Source organism: Telopea speciosissima, chromosome 6, assembly GCF_018873765.1.
Source record: "Telopea speciosissima isolate NSW1024214 ecotype Mountain lineage chromosome 6, Tspe_v1, whole genome shotgun sequence".
NCBI lineage: Eukaryota > Viridiplantae > Streptophyta > Magnoliopsida > Proteales > Proteaceae > Telopea > Telopea speciosissima.
The window spans coordinates 34,552,049-34,565,469 of NC_057921.1; the positions used below are offsets into that span (position 1 = coordinate 34,552,049).

Consider the following 13,421-nt stretch of genomic DNA (forward strand, 5'->3'; position numbering starts at 1 on the left):
CCAATGAAGATCATTGGTCACACGATCATACCCAAGAAAGGGATGGGTTTGCCACAACCGTCCAACAATTGAGACATGCGATCATAGCACTTGGTCATGATCATCAGGAGCAAGATGAGAATTTGTGCAACATTCTAGAAAAGGACTTATCACATCATAGCGGAAGCCGACTCGTCTCTTAGGGCCCATGTTGCAAGAGGTCCTCACCCGTTTGGACACCACAGACAAAGAGCATATTGGCAATATGAGCGAGTCGAAGATATAAGGTCCTTACCAGAGATAGCTCGAGAGCTTAAGAATCTGGCACAATTTATTCGAGGACACACTAGGAACATGGACAATCAACAGCAGGGCATGGAAACATTCCTTAGAGAGCACCGAGACCAAAATGAAGAATTGATTTAAGAAAGCCGAAACATTATTGCGGCCCAAAAAGACCGAATGGAAGAACTCCGGAATGTAAACCGAAGAATGGATGAACGATATTGGAAACTATGGGATACGCACACTGACCTTTGGAATAGTGTCCGAGATCAAATCAAGGCCATCAATGAACTGGTCCAAGGGTCCAATGAATACATCCGTCAACACGTGCCTGGCGAACTGGACATGAGTTATAGAAGATAAACAAGTTTGCCATGTCCTTGCCATGAAGATGAGATCTTTGACCACTTCAAAGAATTAGACAAGGAAACCCGAACAATCGAAGCCATGGTATAGGCACTATGCGACAAACTTCAAGAACTCATTGTGACTACCGATGAACCCGAAATCAACATGATCATCATAAGTGATTGGGAATCGGATGAGTAAGATCAAGATGTTGACCACCCTCTAGCTCAGTTTGATTTAAAGCTATGTTTCCCATCTAATGAGGAGTGTAATAATGCAAATACAAGAAGTGGGAAGAATTTCAAACCAGCCCGGCTCAATGTTGACAACCCAGCCGAGTTGGCCAAGAGTCAGAACCATGCTACCTTAGAACCAGAAAATGAGGTTCTGAAACAACTCAAGAAAACTCAAGCTAACATCTCAATCTGGGGTTTGTTAACCATTCTCGAACCCATAGAGAGGCAATCTTAAAAGCGTTGGCTAGTGTACATGTGCCAATTAAGATAGAGCCAACCCAGCTAGCCAATATAATAGGAGCCCTCTATACGGTCAAAGCTGTCATGTTTTCTGACAAGGATCTTCCACCTAAAGGATCAAACCATACAAAAGTGCCCTATATCACCATTGATTGTAACAGAAGTCGTATCCCTCAAGTCATAGTGGATAATGGTTCAGCCCTGAACGTCTACCCATTACGAACCATCCAACACATAGGGATCGACCCATTAAAGCTACAGCCCTCCACACAAGGAGTGAGAGCCTACGACAACACCTGAAGGAATGTCATTGGGATTCTAAACACTGAGATCACCATGGGCCCGACCAAGTTCCAAGTTGAGTTCCAAGTTATTGACATCCCTTCATCTTTCAACATGCTCCTTGGAAGACCATAGCTTCATGCAGTTGGGGCAGTGCCATCCTCTCTCCACCAGAAGCTCAAATTCATAGTCAATGATAAGTAGTCAATGATAAGGCCGCCACCATCTTGGCCGATCCTGCGGTGATAAGCATGCTTGCCAGGCTAGCAAAGAACTAGACTCTCAGCTAGTCAGTTTTTAGTTCGACACTGTGTGCCACATACTCGGCGCAACCCCTGAGAGAGAAGCTCCCTCTTACCCATCTGAACAGTCACAATGTAGCAATCCCAAACATGCTTAAGAAAATGGGGTATTATCTGGGTATGGGCCTTGGAAAGTCTCACCAAGGAATGTCCGAGCTCATCTTGCCCTCTCATAACAAAGAGAACTAAGGTCTAGGTTACACCCCGACCAAAGAGGATCTCTTCAAGCGGGTCCAGAAAGAGAAACAGAAAAAGAATTAAGCTTACATGAAAAAGTTACACAAAGAAGATACCGAGAAGTACAAGAGGGTAAAGAAGTCAAAGAGCCCAAGAACTGAGGTAAACACCATTACATCTTACCCAACAACTCCTAATGGATATTTCATCAAAGCAGGGGATACCCTCCCTTATTGCGGATTTAATGAACCATGGTACGATGAAATTTCTCAACAATTAATGCCAGGTCTTGAAACCTTCTTTATAGATCAAATGGACTGGTTGGAGATCCTTCAAGAAGATCGTGTGGAATCCAGCAAAGACTGGCAAGATGAAGCAGCTTCTTTCCAACTTGAAGCCCTATTCGAAAGAGTGATCGCTACACTAGGTGGCCTTGAAGATTGGAATCCAAACCCGCAAGCAATGATCTACCTAGCTAAAGGAGCAATACCCAATTGGACCTAGTTTTCAGAGTACCGCTTCCATGAAGGCGTCGACAGTTCTAGTCCTAGTCCTAGTTTATATTTCAGCTCTTCTAGTTCCAATTCTGAGTCCGAGTCCAGTTTTTCTTCTAGTTCTTCTGAGTCCATATCTGAGTCCGATGTAGACCTTGAGTTTGATTTCAATGAATTACTTTCTTCCGATTACCTTGTGCCTCTTCTTGGTTACATAAATGAGGACGAAATATTCAATGATCCTCCGCCTGATCTCCTAAAAACAATCCAACAAAATGAAGAGAAAAGAGCTCAACCAATCCCTGAGAGCTTTAAAGTCATCAATTTAGGAGCATCAAAATTGCCAAGAGAAATAAAAATCGGCTCAACTTTGAATGAACAAGAGGTCCAACCTTTGATTGAACTCTTAAAGGAATACATGGAAGTGTTTGCATGGCCATATGATGACATGCTTGGAATTGACACCATTGTCACACACCATCTACCTTTATACCCTAGAATGAAACCAGTAAAGCAAAAACTCAAACGGATGAGACCCAAATGGATCTCAAAGACCAAAGAGGAGGTCAGTAAACAACTCGAAGTAGGATTCTTAGAAGTGACTGAATACCCTGAATGGTTGGCAAACATTGTGTCGGTACCCAAGAAAGATGGACGAATACGAATGTGTGTAGACTTTATGGACTTGAACAAAGCAAGCCCAAAAGATGACTTTCCCTTGCCGCACATCGATATACTCGTAGACAATACGACCAAACATGCCCTTCTATCCTTTATGGACGGGTTCTCAAGGTACAACCAGATCAAAATGGCACCCGAAGACATGCAAAAGACATCCTTTATAACTCAATAGGGAACATACTGTTACAAGGTAATGTCGTTTGGACTCAAGAATACTGGAGCAACCTATCAAAGGGTGGCGACCACCATTTTACATGACCTAATGCACAAAGAGGTCAAGGTTTATGTCGACAACATGATTGTCAAGTCGAAAAAACGTGAGGGACACATTGAAGCTTTAAGAAAATTCTTTGAAAGAATTAAGACATATAAGCTAAGGCTAAACCCCCATAAGTGTGTATTTGGAACCACGATTGGAAAACTCTTAGGGTTCATAGTCAGCCACAGGGGCATCGAAGTCGACCCCACCAAGATTAAGGCAATTATGGACATGCCACCACCCAAAATCGAAAAAGAAATTAGGGGTTTTCTTGGAAGAATCCAATACATCAGTTGATTCATTTCTCGGTTAACCATGGTGTGCGAACCAATTTTCAAACTACTCAAGAAGAATGAGCCAAAGGAATGGAATGAGCAATGCCAGGCTGCATTCGACACAATCAAGGAATATTTGGCCAACCCGTCGGTATTGGCACCCCCGATATCTGGAAAACCTTTGTTGTTATATCTGTCTGTAACAGACACGGCCATTGGAGCAATGCTGGCACAATACCAAGAATATGGCAGGATAGAACAGACTATATACTATCTGAGCAAGAAATTTGTGGACTACGAGACTAGATATACACCACTAGAAAAAGTCTGCACGAGTCTGTTCTATCATGTTTGGAGAAGAATCAAAGTCCATGAATTCTTTCAAAAAAAAAACAGAGAGAGAGGAAGGAGAAGAAGGGTATGTACTAGAGATAAGAGGCATATCAAGGACTGCGCATGGTTTCTAGCCACAGAATCTCCAACAAAAGCCATGGACTTTCCTCTAATAATCTCCAAGAACTGCAAGCCTTGCAACTCTTTAGCGACCTGAGGACCTATAGCTTTCCAACAAAGGTAAGTGAGCCCTTGAATCTCTTAATCACTTAGAGAGAATCCGCAAGTCGTTGGGAGCATGCATATTTTATTTTTTAGTCACTACAACAAATTGGGTTTTTAGGGACGGAAAAACTATCTCTAATGTGAATTTTCTGTCGCTGAAGCATTTTGGGGGCAGAAATACTTGTTATCCCTATTGTGTCGCCATAAGAAGCGTCCCAAATGCCAGTGACGTTCTTAGTTAGTAAATATGCGTATAATATGGGTATCCCAACGTTTAATTGAAAAACGTATTTTAAAATGAAAATGGACTTATATGGAAGAAAAAAAACCACGTTTTTTAAAGGGTGCCTATTATACACGCTTTTTATACTATTAAACATATTATACGTTTTACATAGTTTTTTTACATTTAAAAAATCAAAATAAAACCCCAAACCCCTTGCCCTTGGGCCCTTTCCCAATCGCCACCCCCCCCCCTTCTTCTTCTCCATCTCCTTTCCCATTTGAGTTCATAGGCGGCCGGAGAGTCTACATCTAAGGCTGAAATCTGAGAGGGTTGAAGGATATTATGTCTTGCACAATGCATACTAGAAGCTCAGCGTTGAATGAAAATAGGGGATATTATATTGTTTATATTTTAGTTGTGAGGTTTCTTTTTGATAAATCATTGTTTACATGCTATTGTATTGTTTATTAGGTGGTGTAGTCAGTTACATATTGAATATATACCCATATTTTTGCTTACAAAGTGGCCGTATTAAACATGTATCGTATTATTGTCGTACACATTTTATTATGTCGAATTTTTGAAAAATATTATTATCGTCTACCCCGTTTAATTGCCATATGTATAAGTACTTGTTTTATTGTTGTTCGCAAACTTACTAGTTAAGGTGATAATAGAAAACCGTCCCTAATAGGTTCATAAGGGAGAGTTAATGTGTCCATTCTAAATGGAATTCAATGAGGATGGAATATAATGGTTTTAGGAATGGAAAACTACTGTACCTAAAAGCTTTTCTTATGAGACGGTTTTATGCATCGCTAAAAATATATTTAGCAACATTAAATCTCGGTCTCTATATTACTATTTTGGGATGGTTATTTGCGTTCTCTAAAATACATTTTAGGGACATTTATTTACCGTCTCAAAAATTTCGGTCGCTAAAAGTATTAAAGGTAAAAAAAATTATTTGTATGAAACTGCTTTTATGACACATTGGACATTGTTGTCTATCTATTTGATACATTGTTGCTTATCTATTTAAAGAAGATAAATAGAAATACAAATCTAAATTTTAGAATTACATCATCCAGAAAAAAAATTGTCAACATGTTGCACAATTATACAAAGTTTCTTTCCTCGATATTTAGTAACAAGATAAGCCTATTCAAGTTAAAAGGAATAAACATTAGTATAATATACTAAAAATGTTGGAATAAAATGCATACACCTCGAGTTCTGGAACAACATGATCACATGAATACTATAAAGGTTGTGGAGGGGAGAGGAGAGGGGAGTGCCTTCCAGTCTCAATGTGGTGCAGCCAGAGATTATTCGTTGTTGCAATATTCCTAGTGCTTGTCAGTAATGGTGAAGGTTTTCAGACTCGTCTTCCCTTTCCAACGCAGACCAACTTGTTCTTAGCGACACCATCAACGTCGGCATCTAACAGCGAGTCACCACTCCATGGGGCCGCACTCCACCTTGTTGATGTAGAGGAAGTATCGGCCTAGTTCCTGGATTCTTTGGACTGACTAGAAGTGACCTGATCTGGCAGAAAATACTAGAACTCCCAGTGCCAACTTCTGGACAGTGGAACTTTGTCATTTCTCGTCTGATTCGCCATTAAAATATCTTTTCGGAAATGACGTGCAGAGATCTACAAGTGATCCCAAACAAGATACCTGCTTGAAAAACTCTTTGTTTTCTAGGCCGTCCAGGGCTTCAAAGTTTGGACACCAAATTTTTAATTTTGAATTTAGGCGCATTTTTTTTATTTTGAATTGTACTTTGACCTATTATATAAGGTCTCTTTAGGGTTTGTAATCATCATCTCAAAATCTATTGAAATTTGACAATTTCGTCCTTATCTTCTACCTTATGGATTCAAGGGTCGTTTGTGCTAGAACGATATCTAGCCCACCCATCCTTCTATTGCGTCACTTGTGGTGCAACTTCCATTGAGGGCCTGGAGAAAAATCAAGGAGAGATTAAGAGGGTTAATTATGGAGGAGAGAGAAGATGAGTGAGATTGAGAGATTGAGAGAGTTATACGGTGGAGGAGAGAGGACAACATAAATTAATGAGAGATTGAGAGGATTATGGAGGGAGAGAGAGAGGGTCCTTAGGGCAAAGGAGAGAGGAGAGGAGATGCCATGTAAACAGGATAGAGAGCGAAGTTCACAGGTGGGGAATAGTGTTTGTGCAGGAAAATGATTAGGCAAAACGCAGGAGTGAGGAAAAAAATTGCAGGAACGGGAAAATATTTTGTCCGAAATATACTTGGTCCTTAGTGACAGAAAGACTTTTCAATCCAAATTCATAACTTATTTGGGAAATGGACGGAAAGAAAGTGTTTGATACTAAAGTACTACGTATTTGGTTTGAGTATAATTTCCGACGCTATTAAGTTTTCAAAGACGGATAAATATTCTGTCCCAATTATATATTCCATTACACTATTGATTAGGACGGAAAAGTGGCAATTTATCAGCATTTTTTTTGGGTCGAGTCACAATTTATCAGCATTTAGCGCAGACTAAATTTTCCTTCCCTAAAAATCGTCGCTATTGCCATTTGTTGTTGTAGTCTTAAACTTAATTAAGACTCCACCGAATTTTTATCCGCTGCTATACGCATCGTGTCGAGTCATGCTGTTCTGCACGTATACAGGCGATACATGCCCCCACACTAATCATATTTGTGCATTACCTAGATAAATATTAAAATAATAATTTTAATTAATTAAATTAATACAAAAACGTATTTTATTATGTGGAATTATTATGTTGGCTCATGCATTTGCATTTCGTGTTTTTCTTTCTTTGTTTTTTTTTTTTTTTTTTTTGACTAAAGGTTTTGTGCACGACTATAAATGATGCATGGCCATGCACAAAGTGTTAGATAGGGATAGTAGTCTACACTCTACGGTGAATCTCATTCTTATCTCAAGCTTGTGTGTATGATCCTAAATCATGCACGATCGTGCACAAAACCTCTCCCCTCTTTTCTTTTTTAAATATCATTGTACTTTTATTCACTTCCAAAACAGGAATATAGGAATGGGTATTGGATACTGTATTGATCTTGGTTAATACCGAATCGATATTAATATGAATCGGCTTGTATCGGATGGATTTGCCCCTATGTTTATTTAAACTTTGATTTTTAAATCATGTTACCTTTAATCCATACCGATCCACCGATATGAGATCGATCATGAATTGATATTAGTCCCTGTTAATAACGATACGAATTGATTGATTCGATATCGATTTACTAAAACCATGCTCCAAAGTAGTTGTTACTAACGCTTGAAAGTTCTTAACAAATGAAATTAAGAACATGAAATAAACAAAAGATACGGAGGGAATAATAGTACTTAGCCAACTCATTATCAGTATTCTTAGATTAATTTAATGGAGAAAATTTTTAGATCTACCACATTAAAACAATAATAAAAAAAACAGGTAGGTTTATATGCAAATGGAAAAAGGGAAGGTACCTAATCGTGTGCAGCACACGGCTTCTGCACCTACACATAGAGACTGCGTGAAATGACCGTTGCACTCCCTTGAAACGGCGAAAAATCACTAAGGGTGTGGCGATCATTTCATACAACCTTGTGTCAAGGCACAGAGTTGAGCGCCGCACGAGACCAGATAGCATTCTATTTCGGATAAAAATAATTGGTATAAAATTAAAGTTAAACTTAATTTATTTTCTTATCTAGTAGATCTAGGGAAATTTCTCATTAATTTAATGTGGATCTTCAAATCGAATCATATATAGAGAGCAACAAGTCAACAAACCCAACTCTGTATATGTCTTAATTAGATCTTAAACCTAACGTCGCATCCCCACCCAATCACTAGAATCCCATGTATATGGTTCCCCCTATGGTATCATATTAATTAGGTCAAGTTTTAACCTAAATCTCATAACTCTGCAACTCTATACTAACTTGACCTTCTGCTCTTTTAAATGCTTCTTTCTGCCCTTCTCTTCTGATCAAACCTCAAATATTAGTCTCTTCTTCAATGAAGCTTCACGCCATTGAGCTTCCCTCAGGGAAGCAAGCTTATTCTATAAGAAATTTCCCAATAACTATAGCCTTGGTTCTCATCCTAACCCTTATTCCTCTGTATTACCTATTACCAAGCTATGCTTCATTTCCATGGAACAGTAGTTCTTCAAAGAAGTTATCTTCATCATCTGCAATGCCTCCTTCTTCTTCTTCTTCTTCTGGTGGTGATGGTGCTTCAAAGGGCTTAACATCATCTTCATCTTCAAGCAGAGAATGTGATATTTTTAGTGGGGAATGGATTCCAAATCCTGAGGCACCATATTACACGAATTTGAGTTGTCGTTGGGCGATCCATGAACACCAGAATTGCATGAAATATGGAAGACCAGATTTGGGTTTCACGAAGTGGAGGTGGAAACCGGATGAGTGTGAGCTTCCCATCTTCAACCCGGTTCAGTTCTTTGAGATTGTCAGAGGAAAGTCCATGGCCTTTGTTGGAGATTCTGTGGCCAGAAACCATGCGCAGTCCTTGATATGCCTCTTATCTCGGGTACACACTCTTCTTCTCCTTCCTCTCCTCTTTCAATTTTTTTTCGTTTTTTTTTTAATTTATAGAATTCATGGAATTTGATTCTTCTCCGAAGTCCAAATCATGATAGAACAGTTTAATCTGAGAAAATTAAAAGGACCGATAGTTTTCCTAAACCCATGTTCAATGGGGTCTTTATTCATCGAAGGGTTCGGATGAGCGGGAAAGGGTGGCGAATAGGGATGAGGGCAATAATAGGGGAGACTATAATTAATGATCCTTGTAAATAATAGTTATAAATTTAGAAGTAACATGAGACATAATAGTTATTAATTTAGAGTAACATGAGACATAATAGTTATTAATTAGAGTAACATGATACCTTTTTTTTTTTTCCGCCAAACAAAGCTTTACTGATTAGAAGTTAGGACATGTAGTACATAAGAAATCCGAATTACAAGTTTGGAGAAGCCATGGACTGAAAATTGGTCAATCAGTCCTATACTTTAAGGACCAGACACTCTGGCAAGGGAGTCTGCCAAACTATTTCTCTCTCTTTGAATAAAAGAAAAGTACATGATTATAAGTTCCACTCCGAATACATTATGTCATGGAGGATAGGAATCACTGAATTTGGTGGGTCTGTGCGCTTGCTGATGAGGATAGAGATCAGTATTTTATTGTTAGATTCGACAATTAGATGGTCCAAAATATCTTTAATAGCTTGTAAGATGTTCATCTGAATCGTCATAACTTTAGCTATCAGGATTGTTGTGAACGAAGATGATTCAGAGGCAGCAAGTAGTGGTGATCTATCATTACAATCACGAAAGATAAACCCAAGTCCATCAACAATGCTGTCAGATACTAGAGATGCATCACAATTAAGTTTTAAAAACCTCTTGGTGGGGGCTCCCATGGACTTGGTGTCTGTTGTATAGTGGCATCTGAGTAACCGATTGAAGGGTACTATTTGATTGAGGAGCAACACATGATTCTTGAAATTCATTAAAGGCTCATTAAGCATGTTGAATAACATCAATCGGAGATCAAGTATGTCATTTGAAAATAAAATCATGGATTAGACCATTGCACCCCTGAGATTTTTCGTTTTTCCATGGAGTGCGAGTGCGACGGTCATTTCACATCATGTGTGTCTAGGTGAGGGGGTAGCACACCACATGCACCCAATTAAGTAGCATTCTTACTCCCTTATATGTGAATGTATTTTTGAGTTTGGAGTTATGGGCCCTAGTTTGAATTGATAAAAAGGGAAAAGGTTGAGCACACTCCGGTGTACCATAAAACTAGCATCCATTGTGTGTGTCTCTCTTTCCCTTTGAAATGATCATCTTGCCCCTCCTGTATGATACCCTATCACATACCCCCATTGGTATCGCCCGTTAATTTACCACACACCGAAGGTATGCCTATCCCTCTCCCTTAAAATAAATGGACTCACAGTAGAGGGTGGCACGACTCTAAGGAAGACTGGAGGGGGATGTGAAACCATATGGATGGGAGGCTTATTGTGTGTTCTCCACGTTTAGAGTTTGATATGAGAGGAAAATAGCTTTTTCCATCAATTATTTGATTAGCAGAAAATTAAGCAGTCAATGGACACATTGTTCATGGATAGCATATCATACAACTTTATACGGATTTTTTTTTTTTTTTTTTTTTGGGGGGGGGGGGGGGGTGCGCGGGGAGGGAAACTTTATAGTGGTCTTGGTAGCTGAACGTTCTTGGATGGCATATCATATATACTCACTGTGTTACCAGGGAAAAGGTTTGGTATGCTAGCGGTATACCCTATGCTAGCAGCCTAGCACCGTATGTGTGTATCTCTCTCTTCCCCCATTTGAAGGGTAAGTGAGTCATTTCAAAGGGAGGAATAAAGAGAAACACATTGGGTGCTAGCATACGGTATACCCCTAGCATACTCATCCCTCTCCCGTGTTATAAATACCATGGAAGCATTGCTCCTTTGTGAATCATGATCTTTTAATTTCTATCCTAATGACTTATCTTTATTCGTCATTGTGTATGTAATAATCACGATAAGGCTAAGGCTGTGTGACCCCTAAGCTGGTGTAGGGGCCAATAGGATTGCACGCATGGGCATTCAAGGGGAGGGATGGGGTGATCATTTCACTGTCTCATGTGAGGGGGCACAGATGAAGCTGCCAGACAGCTTTCTTTTTCCCTTCTAATAAATAGACATGGAGATGATGCTATAATCTTTCTTCCAATTCCAACCAATTTTCACAAACTAGACCAGGAAATGAACCACTTAGGTCACATTTTATCAATAAAAGCTTTCAAAGTTGCCTACCAAGAATGACCAAGTTAGGAGATTGATCACGGTCTTGGAATTGGTAAACAGATTACCACTTTCTGGGTCAACTCATCTAGGCCGAGGCCTCAACCTCTAGGTTTAGTGTGTGGATCTGCCTAGAGTGCAAGTTTGGGCCAGTGAGCCCGAGCCGGAACCCACCCAGGTCCACCCTGAGCCCGATAAGGCTTGGTCTGGGCTTTTCAACCCATGGGCTGGTACAGGGTTGAGATTTCCAAACCCAGGTAGGGACATGTTGGGCTTAGGCTGAGGCCTTGGGTTGAGCTCGACCTGGTCTAACCATGTATAAATTATAAATATGGGAAGTAGTTTTCTGTCCGGGAGTGTGGCCTACGCCAGGACTCCCATATGTCTATCTCTCTCCTCCTCAAAACAAGGGGACAGGGGTGTCTTTTCATATGGGAAGGAGAGAGATAGACACATGGGAGTGCTAGTGTAGGCCACACTCTCGGACAAAGAACTTTCTCCCTATAAATATATATAATCATACATATATTTAAAAGAAAAAAAAAAAAAAGACTAACCCAAACTTGTCTAGCCTTTTTTTTTGTTTTTGATAGAAAATTTGCCTAGCATTGAATTGACAAAAAATAGGGACTGCCAGAGTTAATCAGGGCTAACTCAATCCAATCCAACCCAACCCAATCAGGATCAATCAGGGCTGGGCTGAGTTGGGTTGAACCCAGTAAATCTGGGTCTGGGCTGCGATATTCCAGCCCAACCACAGGCTGGGCTGGGTAGGCCTGGGTTGAACTAATGGGACTTAGGGTTTTTAAAAACTTGGCCCTGTCGACCCCAGCCCAGAGCACCCTTAGGTGTGTCTGTTATACTGTGTGTGTGTGTGCATCTAGAGGTGTAAACTTGGATATGCTGGATTGCAATTGATGAAATTTGAATACATGGCCGTGGCCACCCAACACAATCCAAATTTGAGCCTAATTTTCCATGGGCAATCCATGTGATCAAAATTAAAGTTTCACAACTTTTCTATGTAGTTGTCGATCGATTCCAGTTGATCTAGTGAAGAAACTCTTCTGAACTTGTGCAATTTGCAGGTGATGTACCCTGTGGACATATCATATACCAAAGACGAAGATTTCAAACGCTGGAACTACACCACCTACAATTTTACCCTTTCCACATTTTGGACTCCATATCTCATTAAGATTAAGGAAGAAGACGCCAATAATGGCCTCTTCAATCTTTACCTTGATGAATTCGATGAGAAATGGACAACCCAGATTGAACAATTCGATTATGTAATCATATCGGCCGGCCACTGGTTTTACCGTCCGATAATGTTTTACGAGAAGGGTCAGCTCTTAGGCTGCCAATACTGCTTCAAACAGAACATTGCAGACCTCAACATGTCCTATGGTTACAGAAAGGCCTTCAGTACAGCTTTCAAAGCAATTAACAGTTTAGCTAACTATAAGGGCTTAACATTTCTCAGAACATTTGCTCCTTCACACTTTGAAAATGGTTTGTGGAATCAGGGAGGGAATTGTTTGAGGACAAAACCCTTTAGAAGCAATGAAACCCATTTAGAGGGAAAGGCTTTGGAGTTGTATAGGATTCAAGTGGAGGAGTTTAGTATTGCAGAGAGGGAAGGGAGGAAGAGAGGGCTGAGATATGGGTTGCTTGATACCACTCAAGCCTCTTTGTTAAGACCAGATGGGCACCCTAGCCATTATGGGCACTGGCCCCATGAGAATGTGACACTGTACAATGACTGTGTGCACTGGTGCTTGCCTGGGCCCATTGACACTTGGAATGATTTGCTACTTGAGATGCTGAAGATGGAGGGGATGAAATCATTTGATACACAAGTGATAGGAACATGAGAATAATAAAGATTTTTTTTCCTTTTTTAAATTTAGATGATACCAATTAATACAAATAATTCAAAATCTTTTGTAGTTAGACCTCTTTTCATCAAATCTGCTTCAAATGTGTCGGAAGTTAATACAAGTAGAAGTTTCTCCTGTGTGTGTGTGGATGGATGTTTTAATTCTGGGGAACCCATTCAAGTTGCAGTTTGAAGGAAAGAAAACTCTGTGAACTCTTCCCTTTGGTACAATCATCACCATAAATAAAAATAAATAAATAAATAAAGAGAGAAATCTGGACTCTCTCTGTAACACATTAAAAAAAATCAACATAGATAAAT

At 39.8% G+C, this 13,421-nt stretch overlaps 1 protein-coding gene across 1 annotated transcript; it reads left to right on the top strand.

Moving 5' to 3' along the window:
* Window positions 1–8,379: 8,379 nt before the first annotated feature.
* Window positions 8,380–13,095, top strand: LOC122664768 (protein trichome birefringence-like 19). Its single transcript, XM_043860741.1, has 2 exons — window positions 8,380–8,916; window positions 12,307–13,095. Exons 1-2 carry the CDS (start codon window positions 8,380–8,382, stop codon window positions 13,093–13,095), a joined length of 1,326 nt encoding a protein of 441 aa, XP_043716676.1.
* Window positions 13,096–13,421: the final 326 nt, after the last annotated feature.